The sequence below is a fragment of the Aquarana catesbeiana genome, linkage group LG06 (assembly GCF_042186555.1).
Source record: "Aquarana catesbeiana isolate 2022-GZ linkage group LG06, ASM4218655v1, whole genome shotgun sequence".
NCBI lineage: Eukaryota > Metazoa > Chordata > Amphibia > Anura > Ranidae > Aquarana > Aquarana catesbeiana.
The window spans coordinates 253,427,335-253,448,539 of record NC_133329.1 but is presented as its reverse complement, the minus strand read 5'-3'; the positions used below and the strand labels follow the sequence as shown (position 1 = coordinate 253,448,539).

The 21,205-nt window shown below is 38.8% G+C and overlaps 1 protein-coding gene across 1 annotated transcript in view; it reads right to left on the bottom strand.

Annotated features, from left to right (window-relative positions):
- COL5A2 (collagen type V alpha 2 chain) overlaps positions 1 to 21,205 on the bottom strand; it is a 300,803-nt gene that overhangs the window by 20,628 nt on the left and 258,970 nt on the right. Inside the window, exons 44-51 of the mRNA XM_073633213.1 lie at positions 11,014 to 11,121; positions 10,485 to 10,538; positions 9,310 to 9,417; positions 8,289 to 8,342; positions 8,096 to 8,203; positions 2,661 to 2,714; positions 540 to 647; positions 141 to 429 (exon numbers count right to left, since the gene is read on the bottom strand). Coding sequence (XP_073489314.1) covers positions 141 to 429; positions 540 to 647; positions 2,661 to 2,714; positions 8,096 to 8,203; positions 8,289 to 8,342; positions 9,310 to 9,417; positions 10,485 to 10,538; positions 11,014 to 11,121 — 883 coding nt within the window. The remainder of the gene's footprint in view (positions 1 to 140; positions 430 to 539; positions 648 to 2,660; positions 2,715 to 8,095; positions 8,204 to 8,288; positions 8,343 to 9,309; positions 9,418 to 10,484; positions 10,539 to 11,013; positions 11,122 to 21,205) is intronic.

Sequence of the window (21,205 nt, the reverse complement as noted above, 5' to 3'; positions counted from 1 at the left end):
CATTTTTTCACAGTGGATTCTTTTGACATTTTGATATGCACATTCATTTGAATAGTGGATTACTTTTGTTTTTAGCACTGTATTTTGTGTATTTGATATTCAAGATGTAAAGAATCATGTATAATTCATCTTTTACTCACCACTTTTCTTTGAAGAATGACATTGTTTCAGATCATCACATGTGCGTGCTGGATTCTTCTTAGAGCCATCAGGTCTACGCATTGTCTCTATTTGGCTGCTTAGTGATTTTAGAGTCGCTTGAACACCTGGATCATTCTTTTTACCATCCCCTGCTGCTTCATCTTCAGTGAATTCTGGAAGAGGATCTGGTACAGTATCATCATAGCCACCTAGTAGATCATCTATGGCAGCTGTTAGAAGGCCTGGGGGTCCAGGGGGACCTGGTGGACCAGCATCACCAGGGGGGCCCTAGATTTAAAAAAAGTATTTGCTTGTGAAATTTTCATCACAACCAACAGCTATTTTACTGTTAGGTACATTTAAAGCAAATACATAATTAATTATGTAATGACATTTACCTCTGGCCCAGCTTCACCAACAGTCCCTCTTGGTCCTGGTGGTCCAATTGGTCCACTTGATCCTTGATTACCTTCTTTACCTGGAGGCCCAGTTGGACCAGGTGGTCCCTATATAAGTTAAAAAACACATATAATTATAATGACAGTCAAAATGTCCAAAGCTCTGCTCAAGAATTGTTCCTCTTATCATACATGGACAATCTGGGTGTTGACTTCTATAGCCTGTCTCCATTCTCCAGAAGAGACATAAGCAAATATCAGCTGCACTCCAAATTTAGTTCTTCTTGCTTACAAGGATAGGGGAATTCTATACTTGTGGACAAGCCAGGAGTGTTGAAACATGGAAAATTGGTTTTCGAGTGGAGGCATGTTGTATGTAGTCACTTTGCTGATAATCAAGAAGAACTAAATTTGGAGCGTGGGGGTCGTTTTTTAATATCTTTGACACTCAAAATATGTTATCAAAATTATACTGAGCATATATTGGGTAACTCCAACACTATGTTACTGTTTGGCAATTGAAGTACAGTCCACCTGCTTTCAGATTCAGGTGCACATAAGAGGTTATTTAAAAGTATGGTGTTTGAAGGTAATATGCTGAGCAGTCCGGTTTTAACAACTTGCCTACTGGGCACTTTTACCCCCTTCTTGACCTAGCCAGTTTTCAGCTTTCAGTGCTGTCGCACTTTGAATGACAATTATGCGGTCATGCATCACGGTCCCATATGAAATTTGGATAATTTTTTTCACACAAATAGAGATTTCTCTTAGTGGTATTTAATTACCACTGTATTTTTCATTTTTTTGCTAAACAAACAAAAAAAGAACGAGCATTTTGAAAAAAAAAAAAAATTTTAGTTTTTGTTATAAAATTTTGCAAATAAGTAATTTTTCTTCTTCACTGATGTGCAATGATGAGGCTACACTGATGGGCACTGATGAGGCAGCACATAAGAGGTTATTTAAAAGTATGATGTTTGAATGTAATATGCTGAGCAGCCTGGTTTTAACAACTTGCCTACTGGGCACTTTTACCCCCTTCTTGACCTGGCCAATTTTCAGCTTTCAGTGCTGTCGCACTTTGAATGACAATTATGCGGTCATGCATCACGGTCCCATATGAAATTTGGATAATTTTTTTCACACAAATAGAGATTTCTCTTAGTGGTATTTAATTACCACTGTGTTTTTCATTTTTTTGCTAAACAAACAAAAAGAACGAGCATTTTGATAAAAAAAAAAAAAAATGTATTAGTTTTTGTTATAAAATGTTGCAAATAAGTAATTTTTCTTCTTCACTGATGTGCAATGATGAGGCTACACTGATGGGCACTGATGAGGCAGCACTGATGGGCACTGATGAGACTGCACTGATAGGCAGCACTGATGAGGCTGCACTAATAGGTGGCACTTATAGGCGGCACTGATGGGCACTGATAGGTTGTACTAATGGGCACTAATAGGCTGCACTGATTGGCACTGATAGGCACTGCTAGGCTGCACTGTGCTGCTTATATAGTCTTTTTTATTATATTGGCTGGTATCATATGTTTAATAAGTGGCTGCCAACATTCTTCTTTTCTTTTTTATTCAATTCATGACCAAGCGTGGATAATTTCACTGGATGTGTTTTCAATTTGCATAACTTGTGAGTGTGACCGGCTATCAATGGAGCCGATTAACACATGTCAGGGGCGGCTGTGGTGAGGTTTTAAAAAGGGTCCTGTGCATTTTGGGTCTGGTTCAGGTGCGAATTCAGGGAAAAATTTGCACCTGAACCAGTGAACAGAAACGTACAGGACACCAGACTGCAAACCACAGCCTCAAATATGTGAACCCAGCCTTAGAGGAAATATATTGTCTCTCCAAGCACGTGACATTGGAGGTGTTGGAAAATAAATGGGCCCTAGCAGCATTTACATTGTGAAGGAACATAAGTCAGTCTACTGCTGACTTAAGATGCTTTATATCTTTAAGGGTCAAAAAATTGGTTTGTAATTTTTGCATTATTTTGCTAGCACACATATTATCACCTGGGTATGTTCTTTGCTCCATTGTTTGATTATATAAAGTGGATAATACTTACTAATAAGGCAACAGTGTAAAGATTTTAAAACTTACTCTGGGGCCGAAAGGTCCAGGAAGACCAGTAGCACCTTGTTCTCCAATTGGACCCTAAAACAGTAAATATGTCAGTTAAAACTGTATAGTATGTAACACATTGCAAAAACAATTGCATAAATTATAATATTTTAGGATTGATTAATGCAGATTGATTAATGCAGATCATAAACAGTAAAAAAAATATGTAGACTGTGCATTTGTTTTATACGAATATTATGAAGATAAATATACAGTGCAAAATTCTGATTAAACAGATTCATACATTAAATTGAATCTATACTGAAATGATCATTTAAAACTACTTTGTAGCTCTGCCAGAATGTACAGTATAAATAAAGAGTAATAGGAAGGCTGAAATACTTACCTTACGTATAGCAAATGCTTCACTATACCCACTTGAGGCCTATGCTCTTGATTACTTGGTCTCTGTAGAAGGAGGGGACTTCCCTTTTCCTGCTCTGATACAAATGTTAAGTACTACATAATAACTGAGAGTTCCCTAGGTGACTTCCATGATGACCTTTAACCTTGTCTCTTAACGTGGGAGGCTTATATGCTTCTGGAAAAAGACACAGCCTGTTCAGGAAATTAAAACGTCTCCATTGTGATTGATGCTTTTCTTCAGGAGACCCACCTTACCCATACCACTTCTACTAAACTTTTTTCTTCCGATTATCCCATCTGGTACTACGGTTTAACCGACATACATAAGGCAAAAGGAATCGCCATCGGTTTTCACAAAGGGATTTATTTTCTGTGTGATACTAGATTGGCTGATGATTGTGATATATACCTGTTCTTAAGGGGCACGCTGGGTAATATGCCTTGTACACTAGCGAACATTTATTCCCCCAATCAGGACCAAGCCGGGTTTATTTCCAGTACCCTGGGCAAACTGAAAGACTTTGCTCGGGGCTGTATTATCCTGGCAGGGGATTTTATTGTACCCTTAGAACCCGCAATAGACACCTCTCAAGGCACTTCTTCCATGTCCCACAAATGATTAGCTTTCATCCGTAAACGCCTACATGACATTCAACTTATGTACACTTGGCGAGTGTTACACCAAAAAGGCAGAGATTATACCTGTTTTTCACACACCCATCAATCCTACTCCAGAATAGATTATATCTGTATTGATCACCATCACCTAGCATGGCTGCAACAGGCCAAGATAGAGGTCTCTACTCTATCTGATCACACCCCGATTTGCGTTAACTTGACAATCCCCTCGCTCCCCCACAGGAATAATAACTGGAAACTCAATGACTCCCTGCAAACTGATGCTGTTGATAGGACACAGATTAGCACTGAGTTATCCCTCTATTTCACTGAAAATTCAATCCCCGACATTACACCAGAAATACTTTGGGAGGCGCAAAAAGCACATATCTGAGGTAAATTTATCGAACTAGGCTCCCGTAAAAAAAAAGAGAGGTTGCTTAGTCAGTCTACTCTTATTCAAGACATCAAAAACCTAGAGCGCAATCATAAATTGCTTCACTCCCAAGACCTCCTATACCAGCTCACACAAAAACGAGAGGAGCTGAAATCTCTCTACCACGCAGAGCATAAACGCATATCCTGTTTAATATCACAGCAAATTTATGAATGGGGGGACAAACCGAGTAGACATTTAGCTAGATCCTTAAAACAAAAGAAATCCGCCTCCTTCAGCGCTAAAATAAAATCCACCAAAGACAATTTAGTTCATGAGACCAAAGCTATTGCTGGCAAATTCCGTTCTTTTTACCAACACCTTTATCACATTCATAAGTCTATTGACGATGATAATGCTAGAAGATCCCTGATCCAGTATTACCTTGCCAGGGCTAACCTACCTAAATTACCCAGTAAGTCACTTGAATCTTTGGAAGCAAAGATTACTACAGCAGTGCTAAGCTCCACGTTGAAATTCATGGCTAAAGGCAAGACTTCTGGACCAGACAGTCTATTTGTCACCTATTACTGTACGTTTCAGGACATGCTGCTGGCATTTCTGACATCTTACTCTAATACTCTCTGAAGGAGAATCCCTGCGGCATGAAACTCTACATGCACACATTACTGTTCTACCCAAGCATAGAAAAGAGTTTATGTGGGAGCTATAGGCCAATCTCCCTTCTGAATATATACGCATAAATATATGCTAAGGCACTAGCGACTAGACTAATTTCTTTAATCTCCCAATGGGTCTCCTGAGACCAAACAGGCTTTATCCCGGGTAGAGAGGCTTTTGACAATTCACTTCACACCCTGTCCCTATCCCACATGTTTGCAGGACTTCCCAGCCCACCCTTCCCCTTTCCACCGATGCTGAGAAGGCTTTTGACAGGGTGTACTGGGAATACTTGATGGCAACACTAACCTGCTTGGGCACAGGCCCCAGTATGCTAAGTATGATTACAGCTTTATATAATTTCCCTACAGCCCAAATTCATGTTAACGGTAAGCTAAGTGAACCATTTACCTTATTTAATGGCACTAGAGAGGGTTGTCCACTTTCCCCCATTTTATTCGCCCTTTCTTTATAACCTTTCCTTGCAATGATTCCAATACACATGGCATTCCAATAGGTGGATGCGAACATAAATATGCTGCCTATGCTGATGACATCTTATTGTACATACAGCAGCCCACAATCTCCTTACCTAACCTGATGTCTGCCTTCACATCTTTCGGTTCCATATCTAATTTCAAGATCAACTTATCTAAATCCAAAATCCTTAATATCTCAGTCCCACTTGTAAAAGCTAATAACTTTAAACCTGCTTTCCCCTTTTCCTGGCAACCTCACACTATGAAATACCTTGGGATCTACCTGACTTCCAGCCCTGCTGATCTATTTTAAGCAAACTTTATACCTCTACTAAACTCTATTAGGCAAGACTCACACAAATTGAACCACCTATCTAACTCCTGGTTGGGAAGGATTAGTGTCGTCAAAATTAACGTATTAGCCAGAGTGCTATTTCTTCTCCAAATGATACCATATAAAATCCCCCAGTACTTTTCATTGTTATCATCTATAATACTTAGATGTGTATGGCATCGGAGATGCCCCCGCACCTCACGGGCAATACTCATCAGACAAAAGAATAACAGGGGTTTAACCCTCCCAGATTTCAAAAAGTATTATTTTGCTGTGATACTGCAAAGAATTTTAGACTTGAAGCATCATGTCGCCATTCTCACAAATTTGGATCCCTAAGGACTACAGGAACTTTTCAGAACTTATGTCTCCTCTGACATGGTCCACTATCTCTTTATGGGACTCTGTACACAAATCTCATGGCTGGAAGTATAACTCACCCCTGATGTCTTTGATGGGCCATTCATACTTCCCTCCAGGTCAACTGGACCCACAGTTCTGTCACTGGCTGCCAAGTCCTAACGCTCTCCTCCATCACGTCACAAACTCAAAAGGACTGTTGCCTGTACACTCCATTATCCAATCCACCTTCTCCTCTTTTATGGACTATTGGAGACACACTCAGCTAACTCAATTCATTAAATCTCTACCAAAACCTCTACGCTCTGTTGCCAATTTTACACCAGTGGAACAAATCCTGGTGAACTCCCAACCCGCACAGAAAACTATATCCCAATTTTACAAAGCTATGTTGGAACTAGACACAGCTTTGATTCCTAACTTCATAAGGGCCTGGGAACTGGACCTTCAACAAAATCTCACAGATATCCAACATTCTACTATACTCTACCTCACACATATCTCTTCCATTTCATCAAAATTTGCTGAAGTCAATTATAAAATGATCACTAGATGGCACCTAACCCCAGCTCATCTCCATGATATTCTCCCTAATGTGCCAGCTCTATGCTGGAGAGGCTGTGGTGAGCTTGCTACTCACGCTCACATATGGTGGCAATGCCCTCTAATACGTCCATACTGGTCTTCGATCCTACATTGAATTGAAGTAATTCAAGGCTTCCCTATACCAAATGACCCATGGATCGTATTGTTCCACTGTACAGACGAACCAGCCGGCCAATACAAGCGCTCTATCACCCCTCATCTTCTAAATGCTGCAAAATCCACTATCCCTTGCTTTTGGAAGCAAACTACTCTCCCTACTGTTCAACAATGGCTACAAGTAGTTGACCATATCTTCCATATGGAAGATCTTACTTATGAACATAGAGATGTGGCCTCTGTTGCATACAAGATATGGGCCTGCTGGTTCGCCTTCACCTTCACCCCACCTAGGCTAACCTTATATCCCAACACACCTGAATATATATTATGCATATGAAGCTCTTTTTACTACTTATGAATGCTGCAGGAGTCTCTCATCTTACTCCACCCCCCCCCCGACCCTATCTCTTCTTTCTCTCTCTCTCTCTCTCTCTCTCTCTCTTTCTCTCTCTTTATCTCCCTCTCTACTCTTTCTTATCTACTTTTCCCTTCTCCCTGTGGAGATATATTTTCATGTTTTTGAATTTTTCATGAGTAATAATTGTCTTGAATACTGATTGGTTATTTGTCTGCAGAACTGTCAAGCTCCGGCTGGACGTTTAGACAGCTGCAACCAATGACTATGTCATTCTAATTGGATGTATGTATAATACTTTGCGATATTTTATGCTTTAGCTGTTACCATGTTTTTGTTTTTTTTCTTAATAAAAATGTATTGAACAAAAAGAAGGAGGGGACTTCAGCAGAAATTGTCTGAACTTCCCCTTCAGAAAAGATCATGAGACCAAGGTCTCAGACTTCACACATGTATCAAGCACTAAGAGTCTGAATTTACGTTTTTTTCAGGCAAGGGTATGCATTATACCTATTTCTGTCTTATGTTGGTATCATAGACTAGGTTTATTTTAATAAATATATATAATATTGTATGTTTACATGGGAACATATAACAGGGAAACACAGTGGGGACAATTCTGTAAGGCATTTGCAACACGTGTGACTGTGAGTATGTAGTTGGAAGCCTTTCAACAAATTCATTAAAACCTGTGCAACATCTTCATTTTTTACCGACATGTGCGACAAATTCATGTTGTTTTTATTTGATACATTTTTACTGGCTCTTTTTGTTTCTATTGTTGCAACAAATTCATCAGGGAATACTGCCTTGTCAGTGAAAAGGAAAAGGTTAATATGACCTCTTCTATATTGCAACTAATTATCTTACATGTAAGTATTGTGTCACAGGCAAAATTCTGAGACAAAATTCTTATGAGATCTATAAAAATCAGCCTCTATGTGGTGTACTCAAATAATTTCCCACCCATTGTGCCCACAGATTAAACTGATGTTTGGTTTGTATGGCAATTTGCATTGGAAAATTATTTACCAAAGTATTTGTATAGTTGCAATAAACACAACATACAATATGAGTGAAAGTAATACCAAGGCGCGGTTATGGATTAGAATGATTCTCTCATTAAAAAACAAAACTTACAGGTGGACCTGGAAGACCTTGCAAACCAGTAAAACCTCTGTGTCCCTTTTGCCCTCTTTCTCCACGTTCACCATTGTCTCCTTTGTCTCCATGTGGTCCTTGGGGCCCCTATATGGAAAAAAAGAAACTGGGATTGGTAGGCACATATATCAATATAACTTTCACCTAAAATTACATTAAAAAATAAACATACCGGAAAGCCTCGTTTTCCAGCTCTACCTGGAGGACCCGTGGGACCACGGGATCCCTAGCAAAGAGAAAGAAAAGAAAGAAATATTTTAAATATACAGTAAACAGAATAATTTTACCCAACCTAAGTTATATAAGATGTAATTATGTAAAATGTAAATGGAATTTTAGCTAGATATTTCAGATATTCAATGAAAATCCAATATTAAAAAGAATAATGAAGTAAAATGAACAACTGTTAACATCTTCATTTGCTGTTTGTTTTATTTTCCTCACTTTATTGTTATAGTGCACGCAATTTTTGAACCTCCCTGTCGGTTTTCCTGAGTGTGGCTCAGGGTTAAATTTCAGTACCATTAGCGGTAACCCCGAGCCACATTCGGGATTGCATTGCAGGATCCTGGTGCAGTGTACTTACCTTGTCCCCAGGATCCTGCGATGTCCCCTTGCTGTGTCTGCGGGCTCTGTCCTCCGCCCAGATGTCCTGTGTGCCAAGCTCCATTCCCTGCGAGCGTCACAACGCATGGGTGGTGGAGCCCGGCGGCAAATTCAAAAAATTGAAAATTCATAATACAATACACTGTAATCTTACAGATTACGTTACTGTATGAAATCATTTCACATCCCTTTTATCCCTAGTGCTTTGTCCAATGCCCTGCGTGCAGTTTTATATTATATATACTGTTCTTTCTGCCTGGAAACTTGAGATTGTCCATAGCAACTAAAAAATGTCCATTTACGTCAAAAGTGCTTTTAGACCAGCTAGAAAACACTTGCAGAATTGAGCGATAGTGAATCGTGGGGAAATTAATTTTATTATTATATTGTTATTTTTTATAATTATTTATAGTTATTTATTATATTATAATTTATGATTTTGTGTTTCAAACTTTATCATACCTGGGATGTCTACTAGACTCTTGTTTGGACAGATTTAAGTGTGTTATTGCTAAGAATTACAGGCCTACAATATAAAATGCCAAATTTCTATGCAAAACAATTGTACCGAGGTTAAACTGACTTACTGTTTCACCTCTTGGTCCAGCTTCTCCTGGTGCACCTACGGGTCCTGGCGTTCCTGGGGCACCTTGAGATCCAGCTAGGCCTTCAGGTCCAGGATCGCCACGATCACCCTGCAAGATTACAATCATATATTCAATCAGCTTAACCTGCTGTGAGATTCTTCTTACATATTTGATTGCAAAGGACAAAAAAAAATCAACAATAAGCCTTGAAATGCTAATGCCAAACTCTAGTGCATTTTGTTTTTCTAGTGCAAGTTATGGATAGAGCAGGGAAAAGTTGACATTTCTTTTAGGTTTTATTTCTGTTTGTAACCTTACTGGGAAGATTTTCCCTCATTCCCTTTGACACCCTTACAAGAAATCAGCAAGAAGGTCATCATTGGGATAGGAAGATGCAGACAGCAATAAACAACACTGGGGCATATTTACTAAGGGAATAGAGCATGTTCAATCTGTAAAGTTTATGTTAATGTAGCTTATTAAATAGAACAAAGCTGTATTCACTTTATACATCCAATCATGCAAAAATGTTTTTATTATCCCCACATATTCAGGTGTTCAAAATTAACACAACTACCCTGTATACACTTAGCTAAGTAAAGATATGTTCTTCAAAGTGAACAAACAGCTCTTACTCTTTTAGTAAATAAATCATATTGTCAGAAGTTCTAATCCTTCTCCATTCTATCTAATAATGAGTTGTTGTTTTTGTTTGTGTACCCATTGGAGAAATTTCCCATCATTTATTTACAAGTCCCTAACCCGCTTTATCCAAAACTAAATAGAAAGTTTTGATTGAAGTTGGCCTTTAATATAATCAATACTTTATACTGGATTATTAGCAAATATTACAAAAATCATCAAATTGACACCGAACATGCCGAAGATCACACAAATCTGCTGGACATTCATTCCATCAAGTCAGATAGTGTTCTATTCTGTCCATAGAGCAGACACAACATCTAGGGCATCTTCTTCTGGGGTAATAAACATTATGTTTAGCTGTTTGTGCATACAAACTACAATATATATCCAAATCTCCTTAAAGTGCTGAAACTATATGCATTAAAAATGTAATTTGGGACTTCAATGTTTATGTCACAGATGACATTTGGTAAAATATAATTTCCATTTGGAACAACTTTCACACAAAAACACATATAATGCCTACATACACGTTTTCCAAGAGCTCCGTCACGTCCAGGGGAACCATCGTTACCATTAGGACCCTTAAAAAATACATATGTTTTCAGCATATTGACAACAAGCTGCCATGTTTACTAAATTACCTTTAGTAAGATAGGTTTGTAAAACATAATCATTTCTATTTAGTAGATGCCTTGAGAAATAGATGTATATAATGGGGGCAGATGCTTGACAGGAAAGGTCTTTTAAAGATATTGATAGCACACTGATGATCAAGAAAGGGGATTGTATGTAATGTAACATTTCGTTTTTTGCAGCTACTCACATTTACAAGGAACAATTTTAATTTAAGATGGATAAGCATGCAGGCTAACAAATAAATATCAAGCATTGATAAAATCTGTGTTTTAGTATGACGTTTCATAGACATGGTAAATTAATGCATAATAGTATTAATAAGTAATCCCTGATGACATTTTTAAAAATAAATGTTTCTAATACATAATATAAATAAATAATATATTTAATGTTTACCAGAAAATAAACACAATACAATACCTCTGCACCTGGCTCTCCAACGGGACCATTAGCACCTGGAAGACCAATGGGACCAGAAGGGCCTTTCTCTCCAGAAGAACCAGTGGGACCAAGTTTTCCAGGGGATCCCTATGAGGCCAAAAATAAAAAATGTACTATTATGTATTAAACATAAATCTGTATATAGAAGCATGAACAGATAATTTTATCTTTTGTTATAGCTTGAGCATTCTGACCCAAAGTTATGTCACAAAGTTATTATGAATATAGTAAATTCTCCTTATTCACTATGCTGATAGGCAGTGCAAACACTGAAAGACACCAAAGCTGATCCACTAATACATTATACAATACACAATTATAAAACATTAATAATAAAGCATGTTGACATGGTAGATATTTTATCAACCTATTTTAAAGGCACTACTTTAAATTCTTGGTATCTTTTACAGCTATGAACAATAACTCCAGGAGAGTCAGTTCTCTAGCACAGCCACTGTTCCCCCCCCCTCCTTATGCATAGCCCTCTCCTCTTCTGAGATTTTCAACATTTTTTCTTTGGTAACCCGGCATATTTTTCCCTTTCTTCACCTCCTTACATACCACAGCTATAGGAGAGTTAACAAAAATACTGTAGAGTGACGCTTGTTTTGTGTGCTGGGGCCGAAGACATCAGATCCAAAATGGCAGCATCCAGGAGCAGTCTCGGGGCTTTTACAAGGGAGGCTTTTTACAGGTTAATAAAATGCATCAAATGTTAAATGCACAAATGTAGTAATCGATATAATTATTAATATTATATCTGCGTATTAATTTGTCTAGTCCCTATCATTGGTTGGTCTATTAAACTCTGAGCACATGCTATTGTTAATATCACAATAATACCAGGTTAGCTATGAAACCAAACACACGGTGCTGCTAGTAAAACAATATCTTATTTTATTTCCCAAGGAGTTAGGAAACCATCATAAAAGTACTAAAAGGGTATTACAATGTTACATAGCTTACAATCAGAACACACTTTACTAACAGCACATCTCTACAACATATAATAACAATGAAATATCAAAGATACTTATCACACATGGTTTCCTCTGCGGGTTCTGGATGATAAAAGGGGTTTGGGCCTCATGGAATATAGGCCCAAGCCCTCGGTCAGAGCAAGGTCCCAAGATAGCATAGGGAGACCCTTACAGCAGGCTTCTCAGCAACCAAGAGGGGGAACAAAAAGCCTGTGTCTTCCTTTCATTCAAACATACACGCCCACTCGTAGCCACCCCCATTTGTCTTTTATCCAATATACATTGCCGGGGAGGTATCCCTCCCAAATGTCTGCCCATTCTCCAGGAAGCATGGTATATTGTCCACCAGGGCCAGTGTCTCTATTAGCCCTGTGTCAGATCTTCAATAGACATCTTGGCAGCAGTGGTCTCTTTGAAATTTGTACTCACACATGTCACAGCAGGTGGGCTTGAGCCAAGGCATTGTTCTTCTGATCACAAAGCTTTGGTGTGTTTCATTCCTACCTGGCTGTGTCAAACAGGAAGTGAAATACCAGAAGTAAGATATTAAACCATGTTGCTATCCAACATATTCCGCTTTGCGCCTAAAGGGCGCATACCACCCTTCTTCAGACACGGCTCCTATTGAACAGTCCATAACTGTTTCCTCCCCAACATGTGTTTCCAAGCCAGTACCTATAGAACAGTCTTTAACCGTCTTAACGTGTTGTGTTTTCAACATGTGCAGAAACAGCCCCTATGGAACAGTCCATAAATGTCTTAACGCATGTTGCGCCTCTCAACATAGGCCTCAGAACCAGCTCCTGTGGAACAGTCCATAACGGTCCTGAATTTTATTTTTACACAGAATCCACAAAAACCTAATGTACTTTTGTCTTGAGTCCCTGTAAGGATAAATCCTAAACTACACCCAAAACTCAAAATCATCTCTAGTGTGGACAAGATTGGCGTTGCCTTGCGAATTCTGAAACCACGCTTGGATGGTCATGAAGATTCTGTGAAATATTTCATCAGGGAAACGTAGAACCTGGTGAGATCTTTCGCTGATATATGTATATATGTTAAACGTTTGTATCATTAATATGCTTTAGGCCTGTAACCAGCCAAAGGTGCTGGCGAGTAAAAGGGCTGATCACCCTTGGTTAGAGATTGACAGGAATTACCATACATCTTTGAGGAAAAAGTGGGAGAAATATTTTAAATTTTTAATTTTTTACATTTTTTTTTTTTTTATTTACCCACGTGAGAGTGAAATAGCTTTGTTCCAATAGGAGATCAATGTGGCCTGCAACCTAACGGGAAGGCATTGATTGAGAATCTGCCTTGTGTCTTATAATGTGCCTTACGTCTGGTAGGCTGTAGAACTACAAGTCACTGTTAGGTTTAAATGGCTTTGTAGCGTTTTTTTTTTTTTGTTTGTTTATCTTTGAATGGTAAGCAACTCTGGTAAAAGCAGGTCAGACCAACTTCAGTGGGGGGTAGGCTAATTAGCATATCAATGGATATTCCCCAGTAAGCATGTGGTAATCCTAAAAGCTACATAGAAACTACAGGACAGAAGTGCTCATATACAAGGCAGCCGATAATGCCACAGTAAGTGTGGTGGGTCTTTTCTATGGATATGCAAAAGTTTAATGGTTTTGAAGAATATCAGGTAAAAGTGATAATGAATGAAGAATATTGAATGCTAGAAGAGCAATTCAGTTTTTTTTTTCTGTGAGTTGTAAGAGCTAACGATAATTGAGTTTGGTTTATTACTCAGTGCAGTGTTGGAACGCTGGTACAAATAGAATTGTGTATTGTGTGGATTGTATGGTTGTGAAATGGAACTGGTGTATACATATGTTAAAAAGTACGCTTCTGCCAATTATCATTCATGTGCAGATGAACCTCCTAAAAGCCAGTGTAATGTATTATTGTCTCAGTGTCACCAACATAATAGCAGATTATTGGGTAAACAGCTTAAAAAGAAAGTTAAAAAAGAAAGGTTGGCAAATGAAATTGCAGTGTTGCTCAGAATTAAATTTATATCTGAGCAAATGGAGGGGAAGTGGGAAGCAGAGAGGAGACGTCTCGGGGAGGACATAGAGAAAATCAGTGAAAACCTTCTAAAGATTGCAACAGCCTCCAGTAGTGAGATGGATGGAACACAAAGGGGACATTGGGGCCACTTAAGGGCCCCAGGGATTTTAACGGTGCTGAGATAAATGAGTTAATGAGCGTATAATAAAATATATGTTTTATTTGTCAATATTAAAAAACAGACATGAGCCAAAGATAATACAAAAAATAGAAAAGTAATTCATTGATACAGAAGATAATACCACTTTCTCAACATGTTTCGCTTTCCTAAGCTTCTTCAGGAGATATCTTTGTGATATTAGCTATGAAAATAGAAAAATATATATAAGCAATAGATATAAACAATGACTAATTAATGTCTGCCTATAAATTCTACAGTCATGATAATTTATTCGATATGGTAAATAGAAAATACAAAGATAAGGTTTATAAATCTATATATATACATAAGCAAATATCATACATCAAAGTGTGTACTAACAATATGGACTAAAACACAGTGCGTATCAAAGTCATCAGGGTAAAAAAAAAAAAAATATATATTTCTATGCAGTCACCACCACATCATAATTAATTGATAGAGTCTTACCTATTAACAAAGGCAGGATTCAAAAAATGAGTCTGTGCAGTGGCCGATATTGTTCCCTCAGTCCCCACCTCACCATAAATGCATGCAGAGAGAAATAAAATCCCTAAAGGTAAATGAAATTCTCTAAAAAGAGAAAGATCAATTACACAAGTATTATGGTGGTTGGTATCAGTTTTGATAGAGTCAAACGTATAAAAATCAACAAGTATCCAAAAAAATAATGAAAGAGTACCTCTGGTAGAATCAATAGAGATAACAAAAGATTACATCACAAGGATGGTAAGAGGCTAAATTGCTGAGTGTGTAGGAGGGCGGTTCTGGGATTACAATGGAGTAGCAGTCACAAAGCGGGCAGCATACAGGGCTGGAACATCCAAAAGCAGCTAATGGATGAAACAGACCTGGAGATATGCCTGCAAACTCTCAAAGAACCTGAAAGTGTAAATAAATGAAAAACTCTAAAGTTTCAAATCCAAAGGGATAGACCATTACTTAAAACTGAAAAAGACTTACTGATAAAAGTTTGTATAACAGCGTTGCTAATCAGAAGGATCCATCTGCCCAGCGTATTGCCAGAGGGAATGACAGAAGCTGGTGGGAGCAGGTCCCGCTTTTAAAACTCTCCAGCGTGACGACGTCTGACTCATCGTCACGCTGCGGACTGAAAATGACATCTGCGCATAATGGAGGTCCATTAGGCTCAAAAATGAGGTTTGGATTATAAGGATTGATGACGCAGGCGAAAATAGGTGGCGCCCAGTGTATCGTGGCTGTCCTATGGTTGACGCTAAGCTATTTTCGCCTGCGTCATCAATCCTTATAATCCAAACCTCATTTTTGAGCCTAATGGACCTCCGTAGAGCCAGAGTAAGGGCATAGGATACTTTAAGATGGCCGCGGGTCAGCGTTTTGTGCCTGACGCCGTTGACGTTTCACTTCCTCTTTAGACATCGTAAGCGTGCGCATGCGCAGATGTCATTTTCAGTCCGCAGCGTGACGATGAGTCAGACGTCGTCACGCTGGAGAGTTTTAAAAGCGGGACCTGCTCCCGCCAGCTTCTGTCATTCCCTCTGGCAATACGCTGGGCAGATGGATCCTTCTGATTAGCAACGCTGTTATACAAACTTTTATCAGTAAGTCTTTTTCAGTTTTAAGTAATGGTCTATCCCTTTGGATTTGAAACTTTAGAGTTTTTCATTTATTTACACTTTCAGGTTCTTTGAGAGTTTGCAGGCATATCTCCAGGTCTGTTTCATCCATTAGCTGCTTTTGGACGTTCCAGCCCTGTATGCTGCCCGCTTTGTGACTGCTACTCCATTGTAATCCCAGAACCGCCCTCCTACACACTCAGCAATTTAGCCTCTTACCATCCTTGTGATGTAATCTTTTGTTATCTCTATTGATTCTACCAGAGGTACTCTTTCATTATTTTTTTGGATCCTTGTTGATTTTTATACGTTTGACTCTATCAAAACTGATACCAACCACCATAATACTTGTGTAATTGATCTTTCTCTTTTTAGAGAATTTCATTTACCTTTAGGGATTTTATTTCTCTCTGCATGCATTTATGGTGAGGTGGGGACTGAGGGAACAATATCGGCCACTGCACAGACTCATTTTTTGAATCCTGCCTTTGTTAATAGGTAAGACTCTATCAATCAATTATGATGCGGTGGTGAATGCATAGAAATATATATATTTTTTTTTTTTTTTTTTTACCCTGATGACTTTGATACGCACTGTGTTTTAGTCCATATTGTTAGTACACACTTTGATGTATGATATTTGCTTATGTATATATATAGATTTATAAACCTTATCTTTGTATTTTCTATTTACCATATCGAATAAATTATCATGATTGTAGAATTTATAGGCAGACATTAATTAGTCATTGTTTATATCTATTGCTTATATATATTTTTCTATTTTCATAGCTAATATCACAAATATATCTCCTGAAGAAGCTTAGGAAAGCGAAACATGTTGAGAAAGTGGTATTATCTTCTGTATCAATGAATTACTTTTCTATTTTTTGTATTATCTTTGGCTCATGTCTGTTTTTTAATATTGACAAATAAAACATATATTTTATTATACGCTCATTACCTCATTTATCTCAGCACCGTTAAAATCCCTGGGGCCCTTAAGTGGCCCCAATGTCCCCTTTGTGTTCTATTATATTTTCTGGGATGTGGTGCTCCTGATTTTTCCTCCCTTCCGAAATTTCTTTATTATTCAATAGTGAGATGGATGAATTGCGGGCTACAGCAGGCAATTTGTCTGAAAGAAACAGTGAGCTACAAGAACAGCTTCAGAGGTGCAGCATGGACTGTGATACGAAGAGCAAACTTTTAGAGTCATTGCGAATAAAGGTGTCAGAGATGGAAGAGTTGGTTATGTCTTTAGAAAGAAAATTAGAAAATGCACACTCCCAGCTTCTTACTAAAGAGCAATGTATAGTATCGCTCAATGAGCACAAAGGAATGTGCCAATTGGCCAATATCTGCACAGTCAATGAGGAGAAGGGCTGTGATGAAACACATTCTGCTATTGCACCCATAGCTTCGAAGCAGGATAACAGTTTGATTACAATCCAAGAGAGACTTACTTTGTGCCAGATTCTGGGTGAATTTAATGCCCTGGAATCACCAGTGAGTCTGTCCAATAAATTTGAGGCTCTAGTCCTTAAATTTCATTTGAGTAATGAGGATGCATGTTCTCTTCTGAGAGCATGGCTACCAGGACCTTTGGCAGGCCAGTTATTTGCACAGGTTAATGATAACTTAGCAGATGCAGAGGTGCGGAGGAAAGAGTTGCAGCGTATTGTGGACAGTCGTGATAATGGTATGAGTGATTTAAAACTAATGAGATTTAGGAGAGGAGATGACCCAATTTTGTTCTGCAGTGAGTATCTTGCATTGTATACGAAAGTGTTCAACTGTCCTGACTTATTGGAGGATGATACAAGTTTCATATACTCAATGGCCAATAAGTGTTATGTAAGCTATCCCATTAGAATGGCTCTGAGGAATGCTCGATCCTACCAAAATTCTGTCAATATCCTGCAAGACTTCTGTCAAGAGTCCAGTGATAGGGAATATGGGTCAAAGGCAGGTGTATCCATAATAAGCAGAGGTACAGGAAGGCAGAGAGAGTTCAGATGTTCTAAATGGAATAGGCATGGACATTGATATTGTAAAGCCCATAACATTGCTAGCATGGAGCAGGAAACCCCAGAATTACAGGGTGCACAGGCAGCCGTAACGGAGTTGTCCTCCAAACATGCAAAAGCTGAATGTGCAATGGTGGAGGTACCCCCCCACACATGCGCAGTGCTCAGAAAAGATAGAAGTGAAGCATGCAGAAAAACCAGATGCTCTTATTGCTGCAAGTGATGTTGCTAGGACAGAAATCAATGGTGGAGATGTAAATAAAAATGCGATAACTGTGCTTGAAAGTGATTCAGGAGTTGAAACTTCTGATGACTCCTCAGACGATGAAAGTGTAAAGTCTAGCTATTCCAAGCATAGTAATCGTAGTAATAATGTCCAGCAATGTGAGTTTCCACTGCCGTATGCTCAAAGAAGGGCCTATACAGAGAGACCAGCCCTCAAATGTTTTTTGTGTAAAAGGGGGCGTCACATCGCTAAATATTGTTGGGCGGCAAATAATGGTATCAAAAAGAGATGGCAGTACCCCAAAACCCCAAGGCATTATGAAGTGTATTCTGCCCGATGGGGTAGCAACCCAAAGCATGGAGGCCGTAGTAATCAAACCTATTTCCCTCTAAAGACCCAAATGCGGAGACTACAGACTGAAGATCGCCAATATGGACAACAGTTACGTAGAGTCAAAATGGAGGTAGCTGCATTGTTATTCAAATGTAGCACTGGGGGAAACAATGTTAGCAGCACTTAGTGAGCTGCATGGATGCTCCTTGCCATATTTTATTTATATACGACGCTCACATCTAAACCTTATACATAGCAAATGTTCCCCTACATTACAATAAATGGGAAAAGGCTTGGGGGACTTAAAAGGTCAATTGTCATGATAATTGTGTGTAATCACCGTCTTTGTGTTCCTTTTTCAGAGACCTTGGAAGAAGATAAAACTGGTTTGGATACTAATATCTGTGTTTGTTTGCAGGTTGTTCAAAGAGAGAACAACAGTGGGCACATTTAGCACATTTAGCACATTTAGCAAAACAGGGGTTAGGTTATGGTAAAGGCATAATCGATTATCAAATGGTACCATGAGCTCATTAATTAGTAATTGTTTGCAAACAATGAAAAAATAAGATAAACAATAGTTAGGCATTAAGGGTTTCAAGTGTTACAAGTGAAGTTACAAATGTTGTGATGAAGTACAGATGTTCTGTTTTTTTGTTTTTCCCATTAACTAATTGTCTTTCAGATGGAAATGAGCACTTACTTTTCTCAGGAGGAAAATCCATGGATGTCTTTAGTTAAAAGTTGAGTGTTTGTCATTGTCTTATGGTGGTTGTCTTGTCATGTTGTTTTTGTGTAATAATGGCCAGAATTTTAATTTTTTTGTTAAGTTTTTTAATTTTTTTTTAATATTTTTGGTATTTGTTTAGTCATCCATTTTATTTTTGTTTGTTCAGGTGGAGAAATTATTGTTTAGTCCACCTGAAAGGGGGGTAATTGGCCATTCCGTCAATTAGCAGCTGAATAGATGGTCATGGGATATGTCCTGCAACTGAATACATTTTGTTGATTTAAGACAAGAGTTGTTGGTAGGAGGCCATTCTAGCTTCTAGAGTTCGTTTTTTTTCTCTCTTTGTTTTATGTTCATTCAGGTGGGAAAAGTTACAAGGTGTACGCTTTGTACACCTGAAAGGGGAGTTGGTGCATAGGTCTGAAAGTACAGATAATGCATTGTCTTTTTAATGCTTAAAATTTTGAATTTTGAGAAGCAACGTTCAAGTTCATGTTTTTAAAATTTTTGATCATACCATGGGGATCCATTTTAGAGTGGGTTCAGCCTAAAGGGGTCATGGTTGTTTTGATAGTTTGGTCAGAGTTGCAGAAGCCAGGAATACTAAGTTCCTGGGTTCCAAGGAAGGAACTATAAGTAGACGTAGTAAGCGAGCAGATATTATGGATAAGAATTTGATTCTGCTCTTGTTTTTTTTCACTTCCAGAGTCCTGGTGAAGCGTGATTGGAGAGGTCTCCGGAACAGGGATGACAGATGTTCATTTGGTTGGCAGTTTGTTTCTGCCATATTACACCGCAAATTTGTTCTGTTAAACATCAGGAGAGAAGGGACAAATGAAAAGATTCAGTTTAATACTTGTTTTTGCTTATGGACAATTTAGGGCTAATGCTGGATCTGAAGGACTTTGCCCATCAACGAGACTTGTGAAAAATTTTTACCGGAGTCTCTCCTGAGCAATGCAAACATGCTATTAATACATGTGCAATGGGTTGGAGGTTGGGGAAGGAATATACACATCCAATCTGTCAGAACCTGAAATGTAAAATATGTTTGGTTTTTTTTGTTGAAGGAAGGAATTGAAAGAAGAAAAGGTTTTTTAATGTATGACATGTATTGCCGTAATGGAAGTAAAATGGTGCAGGTACCCAGGAGACTGGCGCTTATACATAATAAGGTGTCGGTTGGCCAGACTGGAGGTTGGCCAGGTGACACATCAATGGGGTGAAAATTTCCTTGTATAGGGAGATTCGCCTGGTTGATGTCTCACCTGAGAGGTTGAAACCCGGCACAGGGAAGGCCAGTGAATACACACAGGAGCATGCTCCGTTAGATACAGGGAGCAAAATGCTGGCTACCAGGGTACAGTATGCCTTCACCACATGGCACTTCAATGTCTCGCAATGGTTGGTAAAATTCCATTACCCTATATGTGCTGAATATACACTGAATCAAGTGCAGTCAGTATACCAGTGACTTGCTCCCAGAGATGTGCGGACACAGAATGAGGTTCATGCAGGGCGCGTATTTCTGAGGAGTAACCCGAAAGAGGAGGGATGTATTCAGCACTATATTGGGGGAATAGGAGCTGGGATGGGTGTTGTTAATGGGGTGGACATCGGCCTCCTGAGGGACAAACTCACAGCCATAGCTTCAGAGAATAAGCGGGGCTTTGTTACTCAGAGAGATTGGTGGCATCCTTAATAACATTCAACAAAGTCACATAAATACCCAGGTTAAATTGGCTCAAGATTTTGTCAACCATGTTGAGAGTTTGGTAGAGAATGTGATGGTATAGGACAGGAATCTGTCATTGGCTCTTGCGTGCACAAAGTGGCAGGTGGAAGTGTCAACCAGCATTGAGCTGATTGTACAGTCTCCATATGAGGGACAGAGGCCTTATGAGTTAGCATCACCGCTCAGTAAGACTTTGCCAAACACGTCGCTTACACTGATTCAAAGTGGTGGTCGATTGCCTGGATGGGCTGTACCAGTTTGGATTGTGAAAGGTGTTATGCTGTATGATCTCAAATACAGAAGTGCAGACTCGGTCTG